Below are 22,617 nucleotides of genomic sequence, written 5' to 3'. Positions count from 1 at the left end.
TAGACAATTTTAAATACTTATGGAATGCAGCCTTTGCTTGCTTCCAATCACTCGAGTTTATGCTGCTCACGTTAACTTTGTGCCCAAAAAAAAAAAACCCTAGGTTCCATGTTCCATTCACCTACCTTAGACCACCGTAGAGTGTCTGACAATAATAATACTACGAGCCTTTCGTCGAGCGAGGCCGTATGAGTACAAATGAACCAACCGCTTGAATAATACATATGCAAGAGGGCTGGACTTGGTCGGTGCTAAAGAATCACTTAGCACCCACAATTTTAATGCTTGTTCGTTTTGCATATACCTTTTTGTTTTGTTTTGTTGTTTAACTCCATTTAACACCCGGTTGTAACTTTGCGGCTTGACTGTATGAGGTAAAGGTTATCCCTGCCATAAATATGGTTGAGGGATCTCCTCTGGCATTATTCAATTTAAAAGTTCACGGCATCTAACGTTAACTTGTCCTGAATCATTCGGTTTTAATTTGGTTCCCGCTTATTAGTTGTTAAAGCCCTGCAGGGCTTTATCTCGATTAAAATGGGGCCGCCAAGTACTGATGGATAACAATAATGGCCCATCATGCTTGTTATCAATACCTCTTCAACAAGCAGCCGCTACACTATTTAATTATACCAATCTTTGCTACGGGTTTGAAACTACAAGTCGTTGGCCACTCTTGCAATACAGGCATGGAAGCAGTTGGCTATTTAGTAGCACAGAATAAAAGTTATATCAAACACCTAGTTTGATGGCTGGCTGCTCTAATAAATCACACCCAAGTCAGGTCCTTGTTTCCAGGAATTTCTGCCACAAGAAACCTCTTACGGCAATACCGAATATATTATATATTAGATAGATTATATATATGCATAATGAGAGGTACCATTTAATTCTCCTTCGAAACTATAGATCTTACTACTAACCTCGATTTACGCCCAAATTAGTTACCCACAGTTGGCGGGGGTACCAGTTAGGGGCGCGGAATATTATTACCATTACCACCACCTTAGTATGTCTAGGGATACTTTGACACCGATGATAGGGATGGCCGTTATTCTTGGTTAAGCTCTTGATGTCAAGGACTTTATCATGCCGGCAAAAAGCATTAATATCTCTGTTTTGTAGCACTCGAAAGGTTTATGGGATAAACAAATTAGTCGTGCTATCGAACCCAACATTTAGAATCTACAATAGTGTATTTCCAACGGAAATTTGCACACAACAGATTTGAACCGGCTTTTTGCCTTGCATGTCGGACGCTGTGCGGCTCGTGCACGTCGCGTGCTATGGAACCCGGGATCGCTGCTGTTGACATGAATCGAACTTGAATTGATATTTGTAGATATAGAATACGAAGAATGAACAGGTGGAGTGAGGTGGGTCAAGTCGAATAGATAAAAGGCGTAACGAAAAGGACGAGGATCAGGATTTCCAGTTTTCGACGAAAGCCGTGGTGCCTGCTTTGATCTAGTGATGTGGAACTCTCAAGATGTAGCGGTAGACAAGAGCAACATGTTGCATAGTCTAGCTAGGCAGGTGGTCAATCTCGGCGTACCGTCTCACATGGCACATAGCCTCGACAAAACTCCATAGATATCTCAAAACAAAAGAAACATCTCATTGGTAAGGCCTCCTCCTCCTCCTCTGCCCACGTGCCCCGCAATCAATTTCCATCCCAGGCTGGCTTTTTCGACCGTAAAACAGAACATTAAAAACATGTACTTGTACAACAAATAAATAACACACAACTCCACCCAAGCGCAATACAGTAGTAGACCAACCACCAAATTCGACTATGCAAAATTATCCGTCCGGTCAACCCAAATGTCCTCAAGCTCTGCAAAGTTCTGGAAGTGCAGCGGTCGGTGTATGTCGCTGTAGAAGGGCGCCGGGGTGTCGAGCTTGACGGGCACCGGCTTCTTCAGCAAACCAGAGAAGGCCGAGCCCATGAAGCTGTAGTTCCACTTGCCATTGTCCGGCACCAGGAAGAAGCCCTTGTAGCGAGGGCTGAGGAGAAGCTTGCGCTTTTCGCCCATGGTCGTCGTGAATCCTTGCGGCTGGTCGCTCTGAATGTCCTTGTTGTCCACGCCCCACTTGTAACCCTGCGGTGTAAGCGCCCACGCCGACAGGGAAACACTGCCGGGAGTGAATGAGACGGTAACAGTCAGGGTCTCACGGCCTTCATCCTGCCACTCGGGATGCGCATCTCGGAGCTTGGCGTGTTCTGTGACGTCCACAGCGGACATGTACGGCAGCTCGTTGCCCGACATGGTGTGGATAACACCCAGGGGCTCCATGCCCTTCAGCGTGTCGTGCACCGGCAGGTTCTGAGGAAGCTGCACGTTGCGCAGGCCGCCGATTTGAGGGACAAGAACAATGCACTTGACCTCCTTGACCTGAGAGTTGTCCGGTGGCGAAGATCCGTACAGGTAGCCGGCGACTTGCACACGCAAGTCGGCAATCTGTATGAACTTTTTCAAAATGTTGTTTGGCATGACGTATGTCATGTCGTCCAAGCTGCCATCGGTCGACGACACGTAGATGTTGTTTGCCCTAGTTCGAAGGTTAGACGAGGCAATGGCCCTGGTGCGCCATTCGGTCTTGGAGGCAAAGGTCTGCTGCTCGAACTGAGACGTTGTCGTGACGATAATCTCCTCTCCGTGCACATTTTGAGTCTTGGTGGTAACCGCAGTGAGCTGCTGCTGCTCCTGCTGCTGCTTCTCGATCTCTGCAGCCTGCTGCCTTTGCATGGACGGCGAAGAGATCTCCATACCCAAGATGATGTCTCGCACTTCTGAACTGGTCAGGCTCGCCACATTGACATTGTTCTTCTTGCCGTAGTCATTCAGGATGAGATCACGGAGCTGCGTCTCCACCTTGATCCATTCTTCGTCCGTGAATGACGGCCAGATGTGGTGGTCCTGCGTTATCACAGTCTTGTCCGGCCTCAGGATGAGCTTGGTCTTGTCTTGGTTGACGTGCAGGGCCCTGAGGATAAGGACCAGACGCGAAAATGCCGTGTAAGACGAAATGCTCTTGAGCCAATCATCGAACAGGTTGAAGAGCACCATTTGCGGCTCGGTTGCTCGAAGAATCATGTCGCCGAGCTTTTCCACTTTCATGGCAGCCTGGAATGGCAACTGCAGCTCTGAAGCACGGATAGAGATGTTGGGGAAATCCAACAAGTTGACCTCGAGGGGATCAAGCAGGCCCTTGCGAGTGACAATCAACTGTTTGGGTTGCTCCTCGACGGGCAACGATCGGATCAAAGCCGCGACTTCTTCAGCCGTCTTCCACTTGGCCAGCTGACCGAGACGCTTCTGTCCAGCCCAGACACTCGTGTGGATAATCTTCAGGAACAGCTGTCCAGTGCGGGGGTTGAAGATGAAGATTGCACCGTTGATGGGTTTCGTCGTCAAGTTACCCTCAAAGGTCTTGTGGATAGTGACACGATAGACGTTCGTGTCATCGATAAAGAGCTGCGTCTGGTTGCTGAAAAGTTCCGAGTAGTTCTGAGAGTTCAAGAACTCCTGGTTCGATTCCGAGGCATAGAGCTGAAGACCCTTGCGGATACGTTCGCGCAAGACGTACAGCGCAGGGTTGGACTTCATGATTTTGGCCATCGCCTGCTGAATCAGGACCTTGAGGCCAGGGAAGTACTGTCCGTAGCCTCCGTAAAGGTTGTACGCCAAATCTATAGCCAGCATTAGACCAGTTGCAGACGGGTAGAGACTCATGCTGTCAGTGGTGTAGTCGAGATATTTGGCCCTGACGATGTTGTTGAGTTGTTAGTCGCTCATTCCATCAGGAGTATCCTATGGGGGGGGGGGGGGGNNGGTTGGGGTTGGTTCCAGCAGGTATCCTGTCGGGCGCCACATGTCAACTCACCTGACGTATCGCTCTATGTCGTGGGAGTCGTAGTCTCCGTATCTCAATTGCACACTGTTGCCGATGACATTAGCATTTTGTCCCGAGTTAAAAAGTAAAAAGAAGGGTAGCAACACTTACTCGATCCAGAACTTTGAAGTTGATGTGTTCTCGATGGTGTCTTTGGTGTCAAAAAGCATCGAGGGACGGGTTACGTTCCACTATAAAGCAATGTCAGCTCAACTCTCAGCAACATTTGCGGGTGGCACTGTCGCACTGACCTTGTGCGTGGCAAAGAGCTGGATATCAGCACAGGAGCTGTTCATCTTGTACGACTTTCGGGGATGAATTGTCTCCTTTTGGCAGGTCTCGATGCCCAAAGACTCAAGCTCCTGGTCGAAAACTTGACACAAGTCCATGACGACCGACTCGTGGATCTTCTGCCACAGATGTGCTCGGAAGATCTGAATGAGCGAGATTTTGAGTGTGGGGATTTTACCGTCTAGATTAAGTATGCTGGTGTTAGTTGTTGACCGGAGAAAATATCAAATGGCACCAAAGACTTACGGAGGAAAATTCCAGTAAGATCAAGCTGGACCTGGAAACCGACGTAGACGTTGGCTCGGTTGATGGTAGGTGACCACCACAGGGTAAAACGACGGTTGGGAATTTGACTGAGACCGGACCGTTGCGCGTTGGTGAGCTTCTTGAATTTCATCGACTCTGTAACAAGATGTTAGATACTATCGCAAAGATTAGTAATGATAGAACGAGGTGCATACCCTCAAAACCGCTGGCCTATAATTGGAGGCATGTTAGTAGACAATTACTCAGGTTATAAGATGGTAGAGAGTGTAAGGGTCAGGGGCTGTGCGTATGGCGCTGTTACTGACCTTCTCCCAGAACAATCCCTCCCACGAACTGAAGCCGGTCGCTTTGAAAAGAGTGTGCTCGAGAATGGTTTCGACACCACCAAGAGCTTGAATAACATCGGTTCTGTGGCAAATGTATCAGTAAAAAATAGCCCAAGTGTCATGGTGAAAAACAAAGGCCCGTAAGTGCTCACCGGTAGGAGTTGAGCTGCCAGAGCTTGCCGTCGTGGCGCTGGCTCGTCCACCAGAATGGGTTGTTCCTCATGAGCTGGTAGATCTTGAACTCGGACCGAACTCGGAATCCCTTGTCGAAACTGAGCGTCGACCGGTCCTTCTGAAACAGTGTTGCAATTCTGGGCAGACCACGGTCCCAAGAATCCTCAAGATCCTCCAAAGTCAGTCGGCGGTTCTGTTGGTTGGCCTCCAGCCGCTTCTGCGAATACTCGGTCCACACCCTCTGAGAGTCGATAAACTCAGACTCCCAGCTGGTTACATAGCGGTAGATTGACGGGATGAGAGTTTCCTCGTCATGCGTCATGCCTGCACGGAAATGCGAAATGCCAGTGTCGGTTTGCTTGCTGAGCCTCTTGTCGCTGGCAGGAATGAGAATGTGTGAGCCGGAGATCATGCCGAGACCACCCAGCTCCTTGGGGGTGTAAAAGACAGCGGGGGGGAATCTGGACGGCATCTTGGAGTTCAACCCAATCTTGACACGCGTCTGGATCTTGGTCTCGCACTTCACGATTGTGTCTAGGAGGTCCACTGTCGAAACAGCAGCTTCACGGTAGTATGTGAAGAGCGCAATCAAGGCAGTGTTCCACTTGTTGGCAATCTTCGTGAATGTGGTTGACCCGGAAGACATGAGAATCTGGCGAATACGGTTGTTGAACTTCTGGATGTCCTCTTCGGTAACTTGAAGGAAAGCATGTGCCGTCCTCTCCTTGGTCGTGTTGTCTACAAGTGACCATACGCTCTCCTTGACCGAGAAATCCTCGTTTTGGTTGCGGCATTTTGGCAAGATGCGAACCTCAAAGCCACACATCGAGAAGAGCAGGTTGGGGTTGTCCCTGCTGTAAACACTGGCGAACGTGTCTTCCCATTCGATGGTGGTGATGGATCGAGGCAGGCGGTTCTTGAGATCCCAAAAAACGGCCCTGCCTAGGTTGACATCGTGGCGCATCAGCCTCATCCTTGCATCACGGGGCCAACATTTCTTCGTCTTGTAGCCGATAACATTTTCGAAATTAGGATCAGGTTGCTCGGTGAGGAAACGCTGGATGAGGTCCCTGGATTCGTCTGCTGTGAACCTCAGGAACACCCAAATCTTGTCGATGTACCTCGAGTACAGACGGATCGGGTGCTTTGTTTCGGTTTCCCGATCCTTGAATTGCAGAAAATCGTTGGGAGACTGCGGAGGTCCAGCAATCTCACTTGCTCGCTGAGGTCCAAGCAGTAACAGATCCAGAATTAGACCGTAGTACTGGAAGACAAATGCAGAGAACTGAAGACCGCGGATCATGCCGTAACTGTTGACGTGGTTCATGTCCTTGTAAGTAAGTGACACATTGTTCTTGGCAGTGATGTAGTCAGCCAGGTTGTGGTCCATGATCAATCGCAGAAGCGAGTTGAGAAGAGTAAGCTCAATCTTCTCGTAGACCTTGGAGAGCTGCGTCTCAATCATGACGTTGCACTCGCCATTCTTGGTTTCCCAGACATCATGCAAGTTGTTGATGCCCTGAGCCCACTTGTAAACCAGCAGGGGCGGGACCTCAGAGTCTGCAGGCTTGATCCAGTTGGGGAACAAGTGGCGCTGGTCTGCCTGGTACCACAAGTACTGGTCAAGGTAGGCGTCGCTAATCTTTTCGATTGGCTCAATGTCGTACACTGGGTTGATGGTACTGTAGTTGTCGTTCATGTCGATGCCAACCTCCTTGAACGCCCTCTGGGTAAGCAAGAAACGCTTGATCCTTTCCAATGTTGTCCCTGGACTGTCGTAGGCCTGCTCGATCAAGGCCAGCTCCTCACGCTGACTCTGGTTCAGCCTTCCCTTGGTAGAGTAGGACTCTCGCAGACGTTCGAGGGCAAGAATGAGGATCTTGGTGTCGTGTTTGTAGGAAACACTCGGGAAAGGGATCGGGGAGAACTTGCGGGATTCCAGCCAGTGGACCGTGGTTGTGTAGATGGCCACTGCCTCCTCCGATGATACGTACGGACCGTCCTTCATGTGATTGTGCTGTCTCTCCTGCTCAGCCTTGAGCCACAAACGGGTAAGACGGCCAACGTTCTTCTTTGCCACAGTCTTGTCGACGGTAGCACCACGTCGAATACGTTCACGGTTGTAATGGGCAACCGAGATCCACCAGTCGGCCTTGGCCTTGACATACCGAAGAATTATATTCTCAATGGCCGCAGGCAAGCCGGGGACCTTCCATGGAATGTTACTCTTCCAACATCTCCAAGCCTCGGAAAGATGCTGAAGAACCGTGTTGACCTTGTTCTGCTTGATTCCCTCAGGCATCATGTCCATCAGGTCTGCCATTACCGAGGCTCGCAGCTCCAGGTCGAAATGGGATTCGACGCGCTGCTTCGTCACTGTCTTGGCAACACCTTTGCTGTGACGACCCTCGAACTGACGTGACAGCAAATTACCGAGCCACCGCTCCAGCAGCGGAATTATACCGCGCATGAAGAAGAGCCAAACACGCCAGGCAGGGGCCCAGAAGCCACAACCAGGACCCTTTCCTACGGCACCGGAGTTGAAGCGGTAGTAAATCAAATGCTTGAGATCCTTGCAGGAACGGATCTGATGCATGAGTTTGTACTTGTACCGATACATACCAGTCAACTGACCGACATGGTTGAAGGCGTATAGAATACCGTCAGCCAACTGGAAGGCATCGATGTTTCCAAGGCGATACTGAACTTGGGCGTCAACAATAAGCTTGGTCAACCTCAGAATTTCACGCATCAGGTGGAAAGCATTTCCAAAGCGTGACTTCTTCCGCTCTTTGGTCGTCAACGTTTTGACGGGCTTCAGGTTAAAGTTGTAATCCAGGTGAAGATAGGTCAAGTTCTTGCGGTGGATAAGGAGGTTGAGCATGTTGAAACCCTGTCGGCACACCTGAAGACCTGCTTCAACCCAGTCGATCGTGGTCTGCTGGAAGAACTTTGTTTGCTTCAGTGTCCTCAATAGGTTTTGCTTCTGCAGTGATTTTGGCTTCTTTGAGTGCAGCTCGTTGAGGACGTATGTCTTCAAGAGCTTCTGGTATGACACGCGGACCTTGACAGGTTGCTTTGGCGGACAGTGCTCAAGGTACCACTGTTTGATCAATGGTACATCTTGGGCCCGAACCATACGACCGGATCGTCGGTCGAAAGGGAATGGTGCCCACCACAGCTGGATGGCCGAAGCTGTGTCCTCATTGTACAAATCCTCCCCGTCAAGGAAGGGCTCGAGCGCAGGCGGAAGCTCGAATGCTTCATCCTCTGGCTCCTCGTTGTTCCCTACACCAAAAATCTCGTCTTCATGGCTGACTGCAATGTTCCTTGGTGCCACAGCCCTTGAAGAAATGGGGTTGATGGACATGTCAAAGTGGAATGCAGGCAGATCGGGGTTCTCAGGCTGCTTGTAAACGATCTGAGGGTGAGAGTACCAAGAGATCTGCACACTCCTCGGCAGATGGTTGTAGAGGTATGGGAAGGCAACCCTAGACTCATTCCTCACCGGATTTCGGAAAATGATGCGGTCGATGGCGTTGAACTCGCCAAAGTCTTCGTCGTTAGGGTCAATGTCTTTGTACAGAGGTTCGAACCGCGGTCCACCAGGGAGCGCAACATTCAAAGCCTTGGCTGTGAAGAAGCTGTTGCGCTCAAACAGGTAAAAATAGTTTGGATCGATCGTGTTCGTGAGAAGTGGGGTGCTCAGCCGGTAGAGCGTCGCCATTTGCTGCAGCGTCAGGTTCCATGTCTTGTAGCTTGGTCCGTTGACATGCGGAGTGTCAAGAAGAGGTCGATGATCGTAGAACCACTCGTACACGGCTTCATCCTCCTCTTCGTCAAGCTCAAGCTGGATTGGCTCCAAAGGCTCGACACCCTCAATGTTTTCAGACCACGACAAAGGCGGCTCTTCGTCGTCGAAAGGAGGAAATCGCATTCGCTTGAATAACATTCGAGTCTGCTTCTCCTGTCGCATAACCAACCACATTGTTGCCCACTGCGCATGGTATACTGGCTCGATAACGCGGGGAATCTCGTTCACCAGCGTCAAACAGCCGTTGACGTGGTACAGAACCTTGACCTCCCTTGCAGACTCCCACGGCATCGGCATGTTCTCCAAGAGCTTCATGACGGCATGCGGCATAAACTTCAGAGCACCAAGATAGCTGCGCTTGTCATTGGTGTACTTTTTCTGGGAAACATCACCAATGTCCTTCACAATTTTGCGCAGGTGCTCCGGGGGCATGTCGGCTTTCTGGGTTTCGACGAAGCCGCTCTTGCGCTTCTCGCCAAAACGATTCCTCTGCATGCGAAGCCATTCCTTCTTCTTCTGCTCGAACTTTGCAGCGTGGGGATCGTTGGACGGTCGGTAGCCCGGGGGAGGAGGCGCTGGGACTGACGGCGGAGGAGGAAGAGCTGAAGATGGCGGAGGAGGGGGAGCACTCGGTGGCGGCGGTGGTGGCCCCCAGCCGGGAGGGGGAGGAGGGAATGCCATGATGCTGGTTCCAGCGAGCGCAAGCCCGTCTTCACCTCCCGTCGCGACCGCGGCGAAGTCGGATGGTGGCGACTAAGCTGTTCAGTATATCACGTCGCAATGTTGTGACAGTGAAACAAGGCTATCGAGGTCTTTTAAATGCTTTGCGGCGCTGTACGTAGACAAGCAGAGTCTCACAGCGATGGCGGTTGATGGAAACGTCGCTCCCAGATGTGGTGGTGTTGGGACGACGACGTTGTTTTTGATAGGCGATCGGCCGTTGTCAAGTACAATACGCCTCTCGCAACTTTTTCTGGATCCTTATGCAAAGCACGCAAGGCACGTTGAATGAAACGCGGCGCCACTAGCACTAGACTAGCGCGTCAATAAGTCCCTATTGAATCACGTGACTCGAGAGATTTGACATGGGCCAGGCGAGAATCCCCCTCTCTGACTAACCCACCAATTTTTGCAAAACCCCACCTGGATTTTGGTGGGCGACGTCTTTGTGTGCGAAATCGACTGCCAACCGACGGCGACATCGAGCGAAATCGAGGGTCGAATTTCACAACAAAACCAGCACGACCACCACCAAAAAATCTGCCCAGAATGTCTCGATTTTTCCGTGGCGGCAACGAGAGCTCTAGTGAGAGCAGCTCTGACGAGGAGGAGCTCTACTCCGAAGAGGAGGAGGAAGAACTCGAAGATGAGGGCGATGACTCCGACAACGACGGTTCTGGCGATGATGACTCCGACTCCGATTCTGACGCCGACGCTGGCGGCAAGAAGAAGGGTGCGGCAAAGTTCTTGGTGGATGACGACTCCTCCGATGAGGAAGACAGCGATGCGGAAGTGACCACAAAAGTCAAGAGTGCCAAGGACAAGCGCCTCGATGAGCTCGAGTCTACTGTGACGGCCATCGCAAACGGCATGAAGATCAATGACTGGGGCTCTATTGCAACAGGTAGGCCTGAATTGAAAATGGAGACGCGTGAAAGCGCAATGTGGCTTATTTACAAGTACTGATTGAACGATCACCCTGCAGAGTTCGACAAGCTTAACCGCCAGGCTGAGAAGTTGCGCACCGGTACAACTGCTCCCAAGATGTACATCAAGATCATCGCAGATTTGGAAGACTTCATGAACGAGACTCTGGCCAAGCAAAAGGTCACACCCAAGAAGATGAACGCCACAAATGCTCGCGGTCTGAATGCCGTCAAGCAGCGCATCAAGAAGAACAACAAGGAGTACCAGGCACAAATCGATGCCTACAAGGCCGACGAGTTCGAGTTTATGATGGACACAGAAGACGAGGAGGAGCAGCCGGCACCAAAGCCTAAGAAGGCCGCCAAGGTCTCGTTTGACGAGGCCGCTGCAGAAGACGAGGAAGACGATGAGGGCTTCGCGAGGGTCGGCAAGGGTGGCAAGACGCTGCAATTCACCCCCGAGAGTATCTTCAAGCACCTGCGGGCAATCCTGGAGTCTCGTGGCAAGAAGAACACCGACCGTGGCGAGCAGATCAAGATCATGGAAAAGCTTGGCGAAATTGCCCAGACGCCCTACCAACGGATCCGTGTTCTCCTCGCACTCGTCTCTTCACGATTCGATATCGGTACCAGCGCAGGCGCGGCCCTGTCTGTCGAGCACTGGAAGGCGGCAGAGAAGGAGCTGTCTCTCCTGTTGACCGTCCTCGACGAGAACAAGGACCACATCGTGCTGGAGAGCGCCGAGGAGTGGGACGACGACGAGAAGCCCCCTACCCTCGAGAAGGGCGAAAAGTACATCAAGATCCCTGGAAGCATCGTGTCCTACACGGAAAGGCTTGACGACGAGCTCACCCGTTCTCTCCAAGCCATCGACCCCCACACCTCAGAGTACATTGAGAGGCTGAGTGACGAGGGTGCTCTGTACAACATCATTTTCCGTGCCCAGCTTTACTACGAGGGTCTTCGCAAGGATGCCTCGCTCGAGATTCCTCAGGAGAGCTTGAACCGTGCCATCATGCGCCGTCTTGATCACGTTTACTTCAAGGTAAGCACTGCAACCTGTTTGGTATGACACGTGCCTGGATGGCGTACTAATTATAGTGTTACACAATCTAGCCCGCTCAAGTCATCAAGATTCTCGAGGAGAACAGCTGGAAGGCTGTTGGTGACAAGGAGTCCAGCATCACCCCCCGCGAGCAGACGGTGGAGGCTGCCCAACTGGTCAACGTTCTTTGCAACTACCTCTTTGCAAACAGCGAGGGCATCCACAGAGCACGAGCGATGCTGTGCCAGATCTACTTCCTGGCGCTGCACGATGACTACTACAAATCTCGTGACATGATGCTTATGTCGCACTTGCAAGAGACCATCAGCAGCTTCGACGTTCTCACCCAGATTCTCTACAACAGGACGCTTGTTCAGGTCGGACTCTGTGCGTTCCGCAAGGGGCTCGTCTACGATGCCCAGAACACTCTGCAAGACATTTGCGGCAGTGGCAGGCAGAAGGAGCTGCTCGCTCAGGGTGTGATGATCCAGAGGTTCAACCAGGTCTCGCCCGAGCAGGAAAGGTTAGAGAGGCAAAGGCAGCTGCCCTTCCACATGCACATCAACTTGGAGCTGCTGGAATGCGTCTACCTCACATGCAGCATGCTCCTTGAGATTCCTCTGCTGGCCCAGACTGGCTCATCACCCGACATCAAGAAACGCATCATCAGCAAGACTTACAGGCGCATGCTCGAGTACCATGAGAGACAAATCTTCACTGGACCCCCCGAGAACACCAGGGACCACGTGATGCAGGCATCCAAGGCCCTTGCCGCTGGCGAGTGGAAGAAGGCCACGTCGTTTATTCACAGCATCAAGATCTGGGAGTTGATGCCTAACACGGATGCCATCAAGACCATGCTTGCCAAGCAGATCCAGGAGGAGGGTCTGAGGACGTACCTTTTCACATACGCCCCCTTCTACGACACGCTGAGCATCGAGACGCTGAGCGACATGTTCGAGCTGGAGTCGACCAAGATCTCGGCCGTCGTGAGCAAAATGATCAGCCACGAGGAGCTTGCCGCTGCCCTCGACCAGGTCAAACAAACGGTCATCTTCCGGAAGGGTGTCGAGCTCAGCCGTCTGCAGAGCCTTGCCCTTACCCTCTCAGACAAGGCCAGCTCGCTCATCGAGTCAAACGAGCGTACGTTGGAACAGAGGACCCAGGGCACAAGCAACGCATTCGAGAGACAGGGCGGCAGGGGTGGCCGTGGTGGCGGCAGGGGCAGAGGCGGCGGCAGGGGAGGCCCGCGGTTTGGCGGCAACACACAGCGGCAAGCTGGTGGAACGCAGTTCACCGGTGGAGCTCTGGGTGCAGCTGTACGTGCGTAGATGGGTGGGCTTTTTCTGTGTCGGTTTCTGTTATTTTGTTCCACTTTGGTTTTTCTGGTTGCATAGGCAGGCATGACATGGGAAGTCAGGCCAGTCTAGGAAGACAAAAGCACGTCTTAGAGTCTGCTGGGTCGGGGGCAATTTGCCTGTTTATGACTTGACCAGCCAGCCTCTGTCCGGGGGGGCGTTCTGAATTAGGGATAATTGACGTTTTCTTTTTTTTATGACATTTTGCGTCTTCCTTCTCGTGTTCGGATGTCGAGTTGTAGTGTATGTCAAGCCACGTGGTGTGATGTTCGGTTAGTCTTGGTCCTGTTCTCCGTTCGCATCACCTTCGCGTACGGCCTGGTTCTTGGCCCCAAATGGCTGCGGGGTAGATCGGATCAAGAGGAATCTGTCTGTCCTGCGGAATTGCATGCCATGCTTCCGGGCGGGAGCAGGTGCCTGCAATAATGCCCTTTTGGGCCATGGAGAGCAGAGCCTCCGGCTAAATTCGACAACCCATATATCGCTACCATGTGAAAGGGAAAGACGGAGAACGACACGCCGAAAAGGACAACAAAGCCCGTAATCATATCTTCATTGCTGCCGGCCGTTTTTAATTGCTGGGAAACAGGCCACGTTGATGGTGAGTTGAAGAAACATTTTATGTATGAGTCTTGCTGCAAGTTATATCCCCCTTTTTTTTTTGTTTTGTTCTTGGTCTGTCCAGCTTTGTGTTCCCTGTATAGCTTCCTCGATAATAGAAGAGTTGCTATATACCAAGTTCCCGATCATATTTGACGCCACACTCCGATACAGAAAACATCAACCTTCCACAATGAAACTCGTCACCAGGATCGCGCTGCTCTTCACGGCAGCCGCGACGGCCGAGGTGGTGGTCAGCCGGGTAGTGGACGACTTCCCCTGGTCGAACCCGTTCGGCGAGCACGAGACGCCGCCGGGGTTCGAGGCGACGTGCACGGCGACGCGGACCTTCACGGCGCGGCAGCACCTGCTCAGCGAGCTGCAGAACGAGGAGCCGCTGGGCCTGCAGCCGTGGGCGAACGCGCTCAAGTACTTTTTCGGCGGGCGGCCGTTCCCGGGGAGCTGGGACGGCGTCGACGAGCACGGGCCCAAGCGCGACGTGGTGCTCATGAACTTCACCGACATGCCCGAGGCGGTCAAGAGGTGGTCGGAGGTGCAGCGCAGAGACAAGGAGAGCGACGGCATGTGGCTGTTTGGCGTCTACCACAAGAACAAGCCGGGCATCAAGATCAAGGGCACCGCCACGCCCAGGCCCAGGCCTACCGCCAGCGTGGTGGCGGGTGGTGGTGATGACGACGCGGGCGAGGGGGTGGACGCCGAGGCGGCGAGGCTGCCGCCGGACGAGGACCTGGTCGTCATGTTCGCGGCCGGCGCCGTCTACCACACGCTGCCGCTGTGGGTGGCCGAGGGCAGCGGGTGCGAGGCCGAGCTGGCGGATCTGGAGAGGTACGGGCCGGTGCTCAAGGACGGCGGCGTCACGGGCTGGGTGGTGGACCGGACGGTGCCGGACCTCGACTCCAACAGCCGGGAGATCAAGTTCACGGTCAAGGCGCAGGTCCTCAAGGAGACCGAGGCCGGGAAGAAGGCACGCGTCGCGAGGGAGAAGGAGGAGGCCGAGGCTTCGGCAGCCGCTCTGGCTGCTTCGAGGTCCGCCGAGGCTGCCGAGGCTGCGGCGACCGATGCCAAGGATGAGTTGTAGAGGATTGTTTTTGCGAGGATGGGCTTTCTTTTACATCGTTTTGGTCTATTGTGTATCCCATGTTTCCTAGTGTGAGGGCAAATACATTTAAACTATCGGGTGTCTTGTTGCACAGGGTATATGGCCACTACCTTGTACTTGGTCACCGGGTTATATATTAAGTTATACCCTCACTATGATAAAAACTCCGGTATGGTTCGTCTTGACGATCTTCTTCAGTGACCTGCAGTAGTATAAGTGTAACCATATACTAGACCGGCCAATAACTATTCTAATTGATATAGGAGGCAGAGATGACGGAGCAACCGCGTCTTAGCCTCGCCTAATCACTTGGAGCAGACACGAATTGACCAGCATTTGTTTTGCTCAGCGCAAAACCTCACCGTATGTATCTCTGGTGACTGAGGCTGACATCGAGGCCCGAGCGAAGGCTTTCAAGGCTTGATCTGAATGTTCCAGTCCAGATCCCTTGGAAAAAATTCGCGACTAAATCCATCAGTAGGAATACGAGCCGCCAGTCAAGTCGGGATAACGGAGGCTGAACCAACCATCTTCACAGGGCTGTGCCGACCACTTTTTTTTAGTTTCCTTTTACTTTCTTCTTTCCTTCTTTTATTCGTCATTCTATGTCTCGGATTAAATAGGGCGTGTAATTATCCAGGCATCTTGAAAAGCAAAACCCTGAAAGCTGACCGGTAAGCCGGGATCCAATGGCACCGTAGAGGATGACATGACCGCAGCCCCTGACCCTATAATTCTGCTACAACCGCACAATAACGAAACAGGATAAAAATAAAAAAAAAAGGATGAAAAGCAACAGCAGCAAATCAAAAAAGTAACAAAAAAATGGCGCGACAACTGCATCCTTCGGGGGTATAGTATTACAGATTTGTACGAATTAGAGCGCGCTAAACTCTTGTCTTTTTTTCAGCTCAACGCCAGCCACAAAGAAACAAAAGAACGGGAGGGAAAAAAAAGTCTCTCTCGCAATTATACCCAGACTCAGTCAAGCGGAAGGAAACTGCCGCCGCGGGAGCCAAAAGGAAAAGAAAGATCTACATGATCAACAAAAAAAATCCAAAAAAAGAGAGAAAGGAGAAGCAAAAAAGTAAAAATGAGCAACTACCAGCTTAGCAAATCAAAGCCAAATAAATACCTGTACCATGTCTACGTAGTACAACACCACGCATCTGCCAGGGTCGCAGATATTCCATGAAGAACGCACCAGCGTGGTTTACAGACTTTTTTTTCCCCCTCTCTCATTTTACCACATATGCGCGCATGCGGAGCAGCAGAGAAAAATGGCCGGGTCCTCGCATGCTGATTAGTAAAGAGTCCATAACCTGAAAGGTCGGTGAAGGGCAAGTAGGCTTATGACGATGCTTGCAGTTCGTTCTGCATCTGGTACACGACTGAAGGAAGTATGGTAGCTACGGTGACTGGTCCAAAGATCAGAGACCAAGCAAGACTTTTTCCCCCTTATCCTTTGTACTGTCAGCAAAGCGAGCCTCACGCACAAAGCGCAAATAAGGCGTCCAAAGATGTCTTGGATCTCCTTGCTCTGCAGAGCCCCTTTTTATCTCCCAAGATGGAGTGGAGAGACAAGGCGAACCTTGTGCGCCAGTAGCATCATCATGGCTGGCTACCGTTTGTCGCCTCCTTTTTTTTTGCCTCTCTGATTTAATTTAAAATCAAGTCGCTTCAAAATACCTCGTCCAGGTAAGCAGCTTGTGGGAATTCCCACAACCAAGACAACAACAGACATCAACCTAGAACACACCGCTTCTTCCATGATTTCCGGAGACAACAAGACGTCTGTGGCTGCATTTGTGAGGCTCGCTTGCTTGCTTTGGTTCATCTTTTGTTTGCCCCCCCTGACGTTGACCAAGACTACTAGGCGGGACAAAATGGGAGACAACAAATAATAAAACAAGAAAATTCTTCAATATAGCTTGATAGAAGCAGCAAATAAGGGTTGGGGCCCCGATGGATTCCCTCCCCTTGTAGGAGCTAGAAGACGAAAGAGCCCAAAAGAAACTCAATCCCAAAAAAATTCTCTGTGGCGCGGGAAAGGCAACAGAGGGGGAAAAAGAAGTGGCAAGAGAGGAGGGTGTGGGTGTTGGGCGGCGTGCCCTACTTAACAGACTTGTCATATAGGGGGCGATATAGATGGCTGATATAGGGCAGAGCACAAGAGAAAAAAAAAGGACACAAGCCCCCTCACTTTTTGGGCTGGGCAAAGCTGGGAACAGAAAAAAACAAAAAAAAAAAGCTAAAACAAAGCGGCCAAGCACATCATAACCGACAAATCCAGACTCTTTCCGAAATGCTACCCCGGCACGCAGCGTCCGGACTCGCCATTTCACAGCTGGCTATGCCATGACGGGGGAGTAGCAGAGACAAGACGAACCGAACCAAAGAGGCAAGCGATCTTTTCCCCCCACCCACAAAGTGCCCATAAACGCGCCTTTTTTTCGTAACCAATGCCTCTTTGGTCTCTCGGAAACACCGGGGTTATGTTCCTGTGTCCTTATGTACCACCCATCCCCATTAGCAGTTCCCCTTTCTTTCCTGGACTTTATCTCGAGGACCTGCCAATGCTTGACAGGCAAGCCAGGGCCAGGGAGGTTGGTTGGTTGGAATTATCCCCATGTCCCTGGGCGCTGTCCGCTGTCCGGCTAGGTCTAGAGGCTAGTTCATGTAGATATGAGGTCAAGCTATAGCCAGGAAACCCGTCACCGGCGGTTCCATAGTTTGTTACCGTGCATTGCGTCGTTGTTGCAGGAGGGGTCGGGCGGCAAGATAGCCCAACGGGATGAATGGGCGCACACCCACACGCACACACGTACACGCACATGATGCTGATGATGAAATTCCTACCCGATGGATGGGGCGCGCCAGTCGGGGCAAAGGGACGCGTTGGGCCGGACGTGTTTCCCTGAGACCGCAAATCCCAAGAAGGAAAAAAGAAAAAAGTGGCCCGAGGTCCTTCGGTAGAGGAAGTCCATTATCTATCCCATCCAGCCTAGCCCAGCCCATCCATGTTTGGCCCTGGGAATACCCCTCTCAAAGATGGCGTCTCGCAATCATATGTTCCGCCGTTCCTCGGTCCTATTGTGGCCCTTGAGCTCTATTTTCGAGGTCTGTGTAATGCAAGCTCTGCCTGTGCCTTCATTTGTCATAACTGTATATAGGTTTTCGCAATCATTCTGTTATGTACAGGCAGGGAAGGCGATTCCCGTATGTTCCTTATCGGCTTCTTCCGTCTGTCCTGCCTGTTGTGGGAGCAAGTTGCTTTTAAAAAAAGGGGAGACTCGTCTTTGCGCGCAACCCAGTGTTGGTTATGTCTCCACATAAAGGGAAGGATCAGCAATTGTTCCTCATTGAACAAGGAAGGGGGTTTTGGATTCACCCAAAGAAAGGAAAGTATTGGCAAAAAAAAAGGGTCAGGATACAACAGGTCAGTGAATTATCAAGGCTTGGCAGGAAGAATGAGGAAGGCAAAGAATGCCAATGACCCAAGCGCCTCCCCGCAGCAAAGTCCCGATTCGAAAGTCGATTTTTTCTCCGGCGGTTGGCGTCAAGCATAAGCGAGATACGGACTGCCAGATTTATCTGATAAAGCAGTTTTGGTTGGTCCAACCAAACTAAAATGCCTAGCGAATTAAAATAACCAAGAAAAAAATAGAACAAAAATAAAACAAAACAAAAAGGAGTACCTACTGTAAAGAGAAGAAAAAAAAAAAAAAAAGCTTGTACCGTGGGAGGAGCTATTACCACGGCAATCAATTTCCAGACAAAACAAAAAAAAAAAAAAAAAAGCAGTTATCCACCCACTGGTCCTCCTACCTACTAGGTAAGGTAGGTAAGGCAAGGTAGTAGCTGCCCCTTAGCGCCCAAGGTAAGGCAACATAAGGTACACTTACCTACCTAGGTAAGCCAAAATGTACAGGTCCAGGTACAGTACGCGCAAACCTCCCTTTCTTTCTTAGCCGAGTACTTTAAATTCCCTTCTGTCTCTGTGCCCAATCTCCGCATTTAATGCTGCTGCAAAGCAGTAGTACAGTAGTACAGCGTTTCATTCCGGTTCCCACACACGCTGTCACGGTTCCATTGCCCCCCCTCCGAAGACCCGTGCGCTTGCGCGCTTGCCTCCTCGCAAGCCACCCACCTGCTGCTACACACCCACGGCAGTTCAAATTGGCTTTTGGCCTGCTTAACCTGCATTTGAGGCTGTTGACCCTTCCCGAAGCCTAATGTTTATGAGGCGAACGGACAGACAAGGGGAAGGGGTTGAAAGAAAAATAATAATAGTAAAAAAATAAAGAAGAATAAAAAGACGCTCCGTTGACAACGTCACAGAGGGGTGAAGAAAGAAATTATGGAAAAAAAAAAATAGAATAAAATTCAATAATTCCGCATGTGTCAGCACTTTGGGATTGTGCAGAATTATCCAATTTGGGGTAATTGTCCATGTTGGTCGTATTGTAATGCGTCTCACAACCTCCCGCCGCGTGTGATCTTGCAAAATCTTGGTTGGCCTATTCATAAGACTACGGTCAGTAATAGGACGGACATACTTAGTATATCGTCGGTGGATAGCATGATATATAAACTCCACTAGAATCCATGTACCATGTATGAATGAGTCGCACACCGGCCAGCTCTGGGGTTCGCAAATAAGTCTTTTTTTTTGTCCCCCCTCCCCCCCCCTTTGCCGTCCCTACACCCGAGTGCTGTACGACATCCTTTGTGGGCTCTTTTGCTAACCTCCACTGCCACCGGCCTTGGCACCCAACATCACAGGGGGGGGGGGGGGGGGCTTTTGGACCCTTCCCCTCAGCTGCTTTCTCCCACAAAACCTTCTTAGGTACCTATCTTCCAGCAGACCAGCCGTAGCGAAGCAAAAGTCACTAAATTAGAAATAGCCTCTAGACTAGTAGTGTAAACAAAAAGTGCACAGTATGCGACTGGTACAAAACGTGACTATCATATTATGTGCGCGCGCCAATCCATATCTCTGATATAAATGCAAAATTTTTTGTCAAAATGCATCCGGGTATTCCCCCTTTTCTATGTTCATCACCACATATCCTAAAGAGAAGACAAAACAAGACAATATCAAAGGTGTAACAAACCATCTTCTGCAAAAATCATCGACACATGCTGCCGGGCCGGGGAGGGTATCTCGAAATTATCCCGCCTGAAGCAAAGCCGAGCCGTACTACAGGAAGAGAAGAAAAGAGAAAAGAGAAAAACAAAAGAAAAACAAAAAAACAGAAAAAAAAAAACAAGGAAAACAGAACATCTATAGAACGAGCGATCTCAGGTCTTGGTCCACAAAATAAATAGGAAAGGAAACAAGGGGTAGTCGGGGAAAATCAAAGACGGCAAAAGAAAAATTGGCCAAGAGGCAGGAAGTTGCAAGGTCGCAACTTTGGGGGGCTGGCCAAGCTGAATGACCCAGAACATTGCTGGTTTAGGCAGTTATTCCCCGTGAAAGGATGCTGGCACGGCGCTCAGAAGTCATGGGGCGCTAAGCTGTCCGTGCTGTATGTATGTCGGTCTCACCGCAGAGACCTGATCCCGGTAGAGAAGGAATGCTGGTCCTTCGTGAATATTTTGCTTTTCGCGCATAATCAGCCTATCCCGGTCCCCAACTTTCATCGAGCTTGACTACTAAAGTTGGGTGGGGTGGTAGATATTATGGTGGCTGGGGGCGTGTGTGGCAGGCGGCGGGTTTGAGTATCCGGAGTGAAGTCCCGACTCGGAGGCTGGTGGTTGATGGGTGTAAGCTCCGGTGGTGTGTGATGATTCATGTGTCGCTGGCTGATGCGTGTATCCGGTGGTGTCCCCTCCAGAAGCTGAGGCTCCTGGAGGAGACGCTGATTGCTATAAGGGACTTCCAAGCGTATGTCCATGCGGCGCGCCTCCCTCTAGAATTATGGCTCTCTCCTGGCAAGCAGCTGGTGTAAAGCCGGTGCCTACCTTGCTAGACACAATCCTCCATTTTTCCCTCTCGTAGTCTTGCAGAGCTGTCCGAAGTTTCTGATCCTGTAGTGCAGACCGTCTTGTTAGTACAGTAAAAGACAGACTCGTGAGTATTATCCCACGGAATGGGGAGCCCTTACGTTTTCCTCGGTCCATTGCGTCGTTTTGGCCTTGAGCTTGGTGCAGTAGCGCACTTGGAGTGTGCCACTGGACCTCCCAGGGAAGAACTCAGCAATCTGCTTCCACGTGAGGCTCTTGTTTTCCTTCAAGTCCACCAAGAGCGCATCGTCTTCTGCAGTGAACTTTAACTTTGGTCCTCTGGGTCTCTGGGCCGGAGGTGGCATGCCTGCTTGGCCCACCACGCTTGGCGCGCCACCACCAACGCCACCTGCTCCTTGGGAATCCCGACGCATCATCTTTGAGGGAGGACCGGTTTCAGGCATCCGATGGTGGTGGTGTTGAGGCGTCGATGCAGATTGTGCATATGCCGCGCCCATGTGTTGCGACTGCTGAATGGAGTCCATCTCACCTTGGTCAAGCTCGGCGATTCCGGGCACTGAAAGATCGAGATCATCGGGTCGGGATCGCTTGATACCACCGCTCGGGCCTGACTGTGTCGGTGTCATTGACGGGTAGAGCGGTGGCGGGACCACGGAATGAGGAGACGGGCCAGCCCCATACTGCGTCGGCGTTTGGTGTCCTATATGCCTCGAACCCGAGTGGGTGCTCATCTGCACCGGGTCTAGCAGCACCGGGTGGTGGTGGGATGGAGTTTGGCGATGCTGTGGCAGTCCATGGAGGGCTGGAGGATGATGTGAGTGCGCCGCCACATGATGGCTGTGATGCTCCGTGGGGTCGTGCAGTGTCGACGAACCTGCGAGGGATCGTGGGTGGTGCGGCTCGTAGGCATGCGATGACTGGCTTTGCTGCGGCGGATGCGACTCCTGTGGTGAGTAGTCATTGTAATCCGCCTGAACTCTATAGTGGCCCGCCAGCGTGCCGATGCATGGGGTCCGCCAGAGCGAACCGCTCTGGCTGGTTGCCGGAGTCTGTATGGAAAGAATGATAATTGCGAGCCCCGGAGGGCTGTTGCGAGGTCAACTGTTGGAACTGGCCCTCGCCTTGGCCTCTGAAGGAAGAGACCCGATATGCAGCTGCTATCGACCCCGCTTGGTAGTAATGTCAAAGCCGTCGATAAATGTCGGGGAGAGCACATATGTCTGTATCGATCGTCGTTGTTGACCGCGTTTTGCACCTGTTTCTGTTCTGTATATCCACAGGCTTGCTCTTCCACTCACTCTTGAAGAACCTTGTAGTTCTGTCGGTGTGTGTATGGGGGAGGTTAAGCTCAACGAAAGAAAAAAAAAATAGAAACTATAGACTGGTAGCAGGGAGGGGCGATCCTTTTAACAGACAATCGTATTTCCAAACGGTTTCTTGAGTGTCTGATGATGAGGATCTCCGCCCACTTTCTACTGTAGGTCTCGGTGCGAGCCCCCCAGCCTTTTTTACTTCTCGCAGTTCGTGCTATTGGTGGTTTGGTGGAGATACCGGTGTGGGCGTATTAGTGTGGGTTGGGGACTCAAAAGTTATTATAGCAGGGTTTGGGTGGGCAAGGGCTGCATTATATCGTCTGATCTGCTCGGGTAGAAGACGAGGAGGGCCCAGCAAAGTGGAAAGGGAATGTTTTGCACCGGAACAAGATTGAAAGCAGCATGTACTTCGTACGGTACGTAAAAAAGGTCCTGGGTCAGAAAAGTGGTGTTCCCGAGCAAGGTGGGCAGCGATGACGGTAGCATAATTTGGGGATCTTATGCCATGGTCTACCAACCGGAATAGAAACAAACGCCTGCCAGCGACCATGGCCCCCTGGTAACAGGGTAGGGTAGGCAGATAATCTAGCCTGCCAGGTAGTTCTCCTAGGGGAGGAGTATGGATACCAAGTAGGCAACTTGGGTCGAGAGTGGGGAGGGGCGTGGCTGGATTGCGACTCTAGGTGTGCAGGGGCTAGGAACGGGACCTGGATGCGTGATTTCGCGGTCGACCGAAAAGAGAAGGGCTCAAAGGCGGGCAAGAGATCAAGGTGTGGAAGATGCAGGCAAGGTTACA

At 51.5% G+C, this 22,617-nt stretch overlaps 4 protein-coding genes across 4 annotated transcripts; 2 read left to right on the top strand and 2 right to left on the bottom strand.

The window, feature by feature from the left end:
• Positions 1-1,793: 1,793 nt before the first annotated feature.
• Positions 1,794-9,522, bottom strand: PpBr36_03623 (uncharacterized protein; the record flags this gene model as incomplete). The annotated part of the gene is made up of 8 exons (XM_029890794.1): positions 4,934-9,522; positions 4,761-4,863; positions 4,650-4,665; positions 4,435-4,590; positions 4,149-4,369; positions 4,009-4,088; positions 3,889-3,942; positions 1,794-3,768 (listed from the first exon to the last, which is right to left on the bottom strand). Exons 1-8 carry the CDS (start codon positions 9,448-9,450, stop codon positions 1,794-1,796), a joined length of 7,122 nt encoding a protein of 2,373 aa, XP_029754196.1. The 5' UTR covers positions 9,451-9,522.
• Positions 9,523-10,038: 516 nt separating this feature from the next.
• Positions 10,039-12,791, top strand: PpBr36_03622 (uncharacterized protein; the record flags this gene model as incomplete). Its single annotated transcript, XM_029890793.1, has 3 exons — positions 10,039-10,393; positions 10,475-11,460; positions 11,532-12,791. The coding sequence occupies 3 exons, from the start codon at positions 10,039-10,041 to the stop codon at positions 12,789-12,791; spliced, it is 2,601 nt and encodes an 866-aa protein (XP_029754197.1).
• An 820-nt stretch (positions 12,792-13,611) lies between these two features.
• On the top strand, positions 13,612-14,517 carry PpBr36_03621 (uncharacterized protein; the record flags this gene model as incomplete). Its single annotated transcript, XM_029890792.1, has 1 exon — positions 13,612-14,517. The coding sequence occupies one exon, from the start codon at positions 13,612-13,614 to the stop codon at positions 14,515-14,517; it is 906 nt and encodes a 301-aa protein (XP_029754198.1).
• Positions 14,518-20,180: 5,663 nt separating this feature from the next.
• Positions 20,181-22,307, bottom strand: PpBr36_03620 (uncharacterized protein; the record flags this gene model as incomplete). Its single annotated transcript, XM_029890791.1, has 5 exons — positions 20,181-20,453; positions 20,506-20,571; positions 20,649-21,594; positions 21,807-21,826; positions 22,230-22,307. 5 exons carry the CDS (start codon positions 22,305-22,307, stop codon positions 20,181-20,183), a joined length of 1,383 nt encoding a protein of 460 aa, XP_029754199.1.
• Positions 22,308-22,617: the final 310 nt, after the last annotated feature.

The sequence above is a fragment of the Pyricularia pennisetigena genome, chromosome 3 (genome assembly GCF_004337985.1).
Source record: "Pyricularia pennisetigena strain Br36 chromosome 3, whole genome shotgun sequence".
NCBI classification, from domain to species: Eukaryota; Fungi; Ascomycota; class Sordariomycetes; order Magnaporthales; family Pyriculariaceae; genus Pyricularia; species Pyricularia pennisetigena.
Note: the sequence above shows the minus strand (reverse complement) of the source record. Positions and strands in the feature narration are given on the sequence as shown.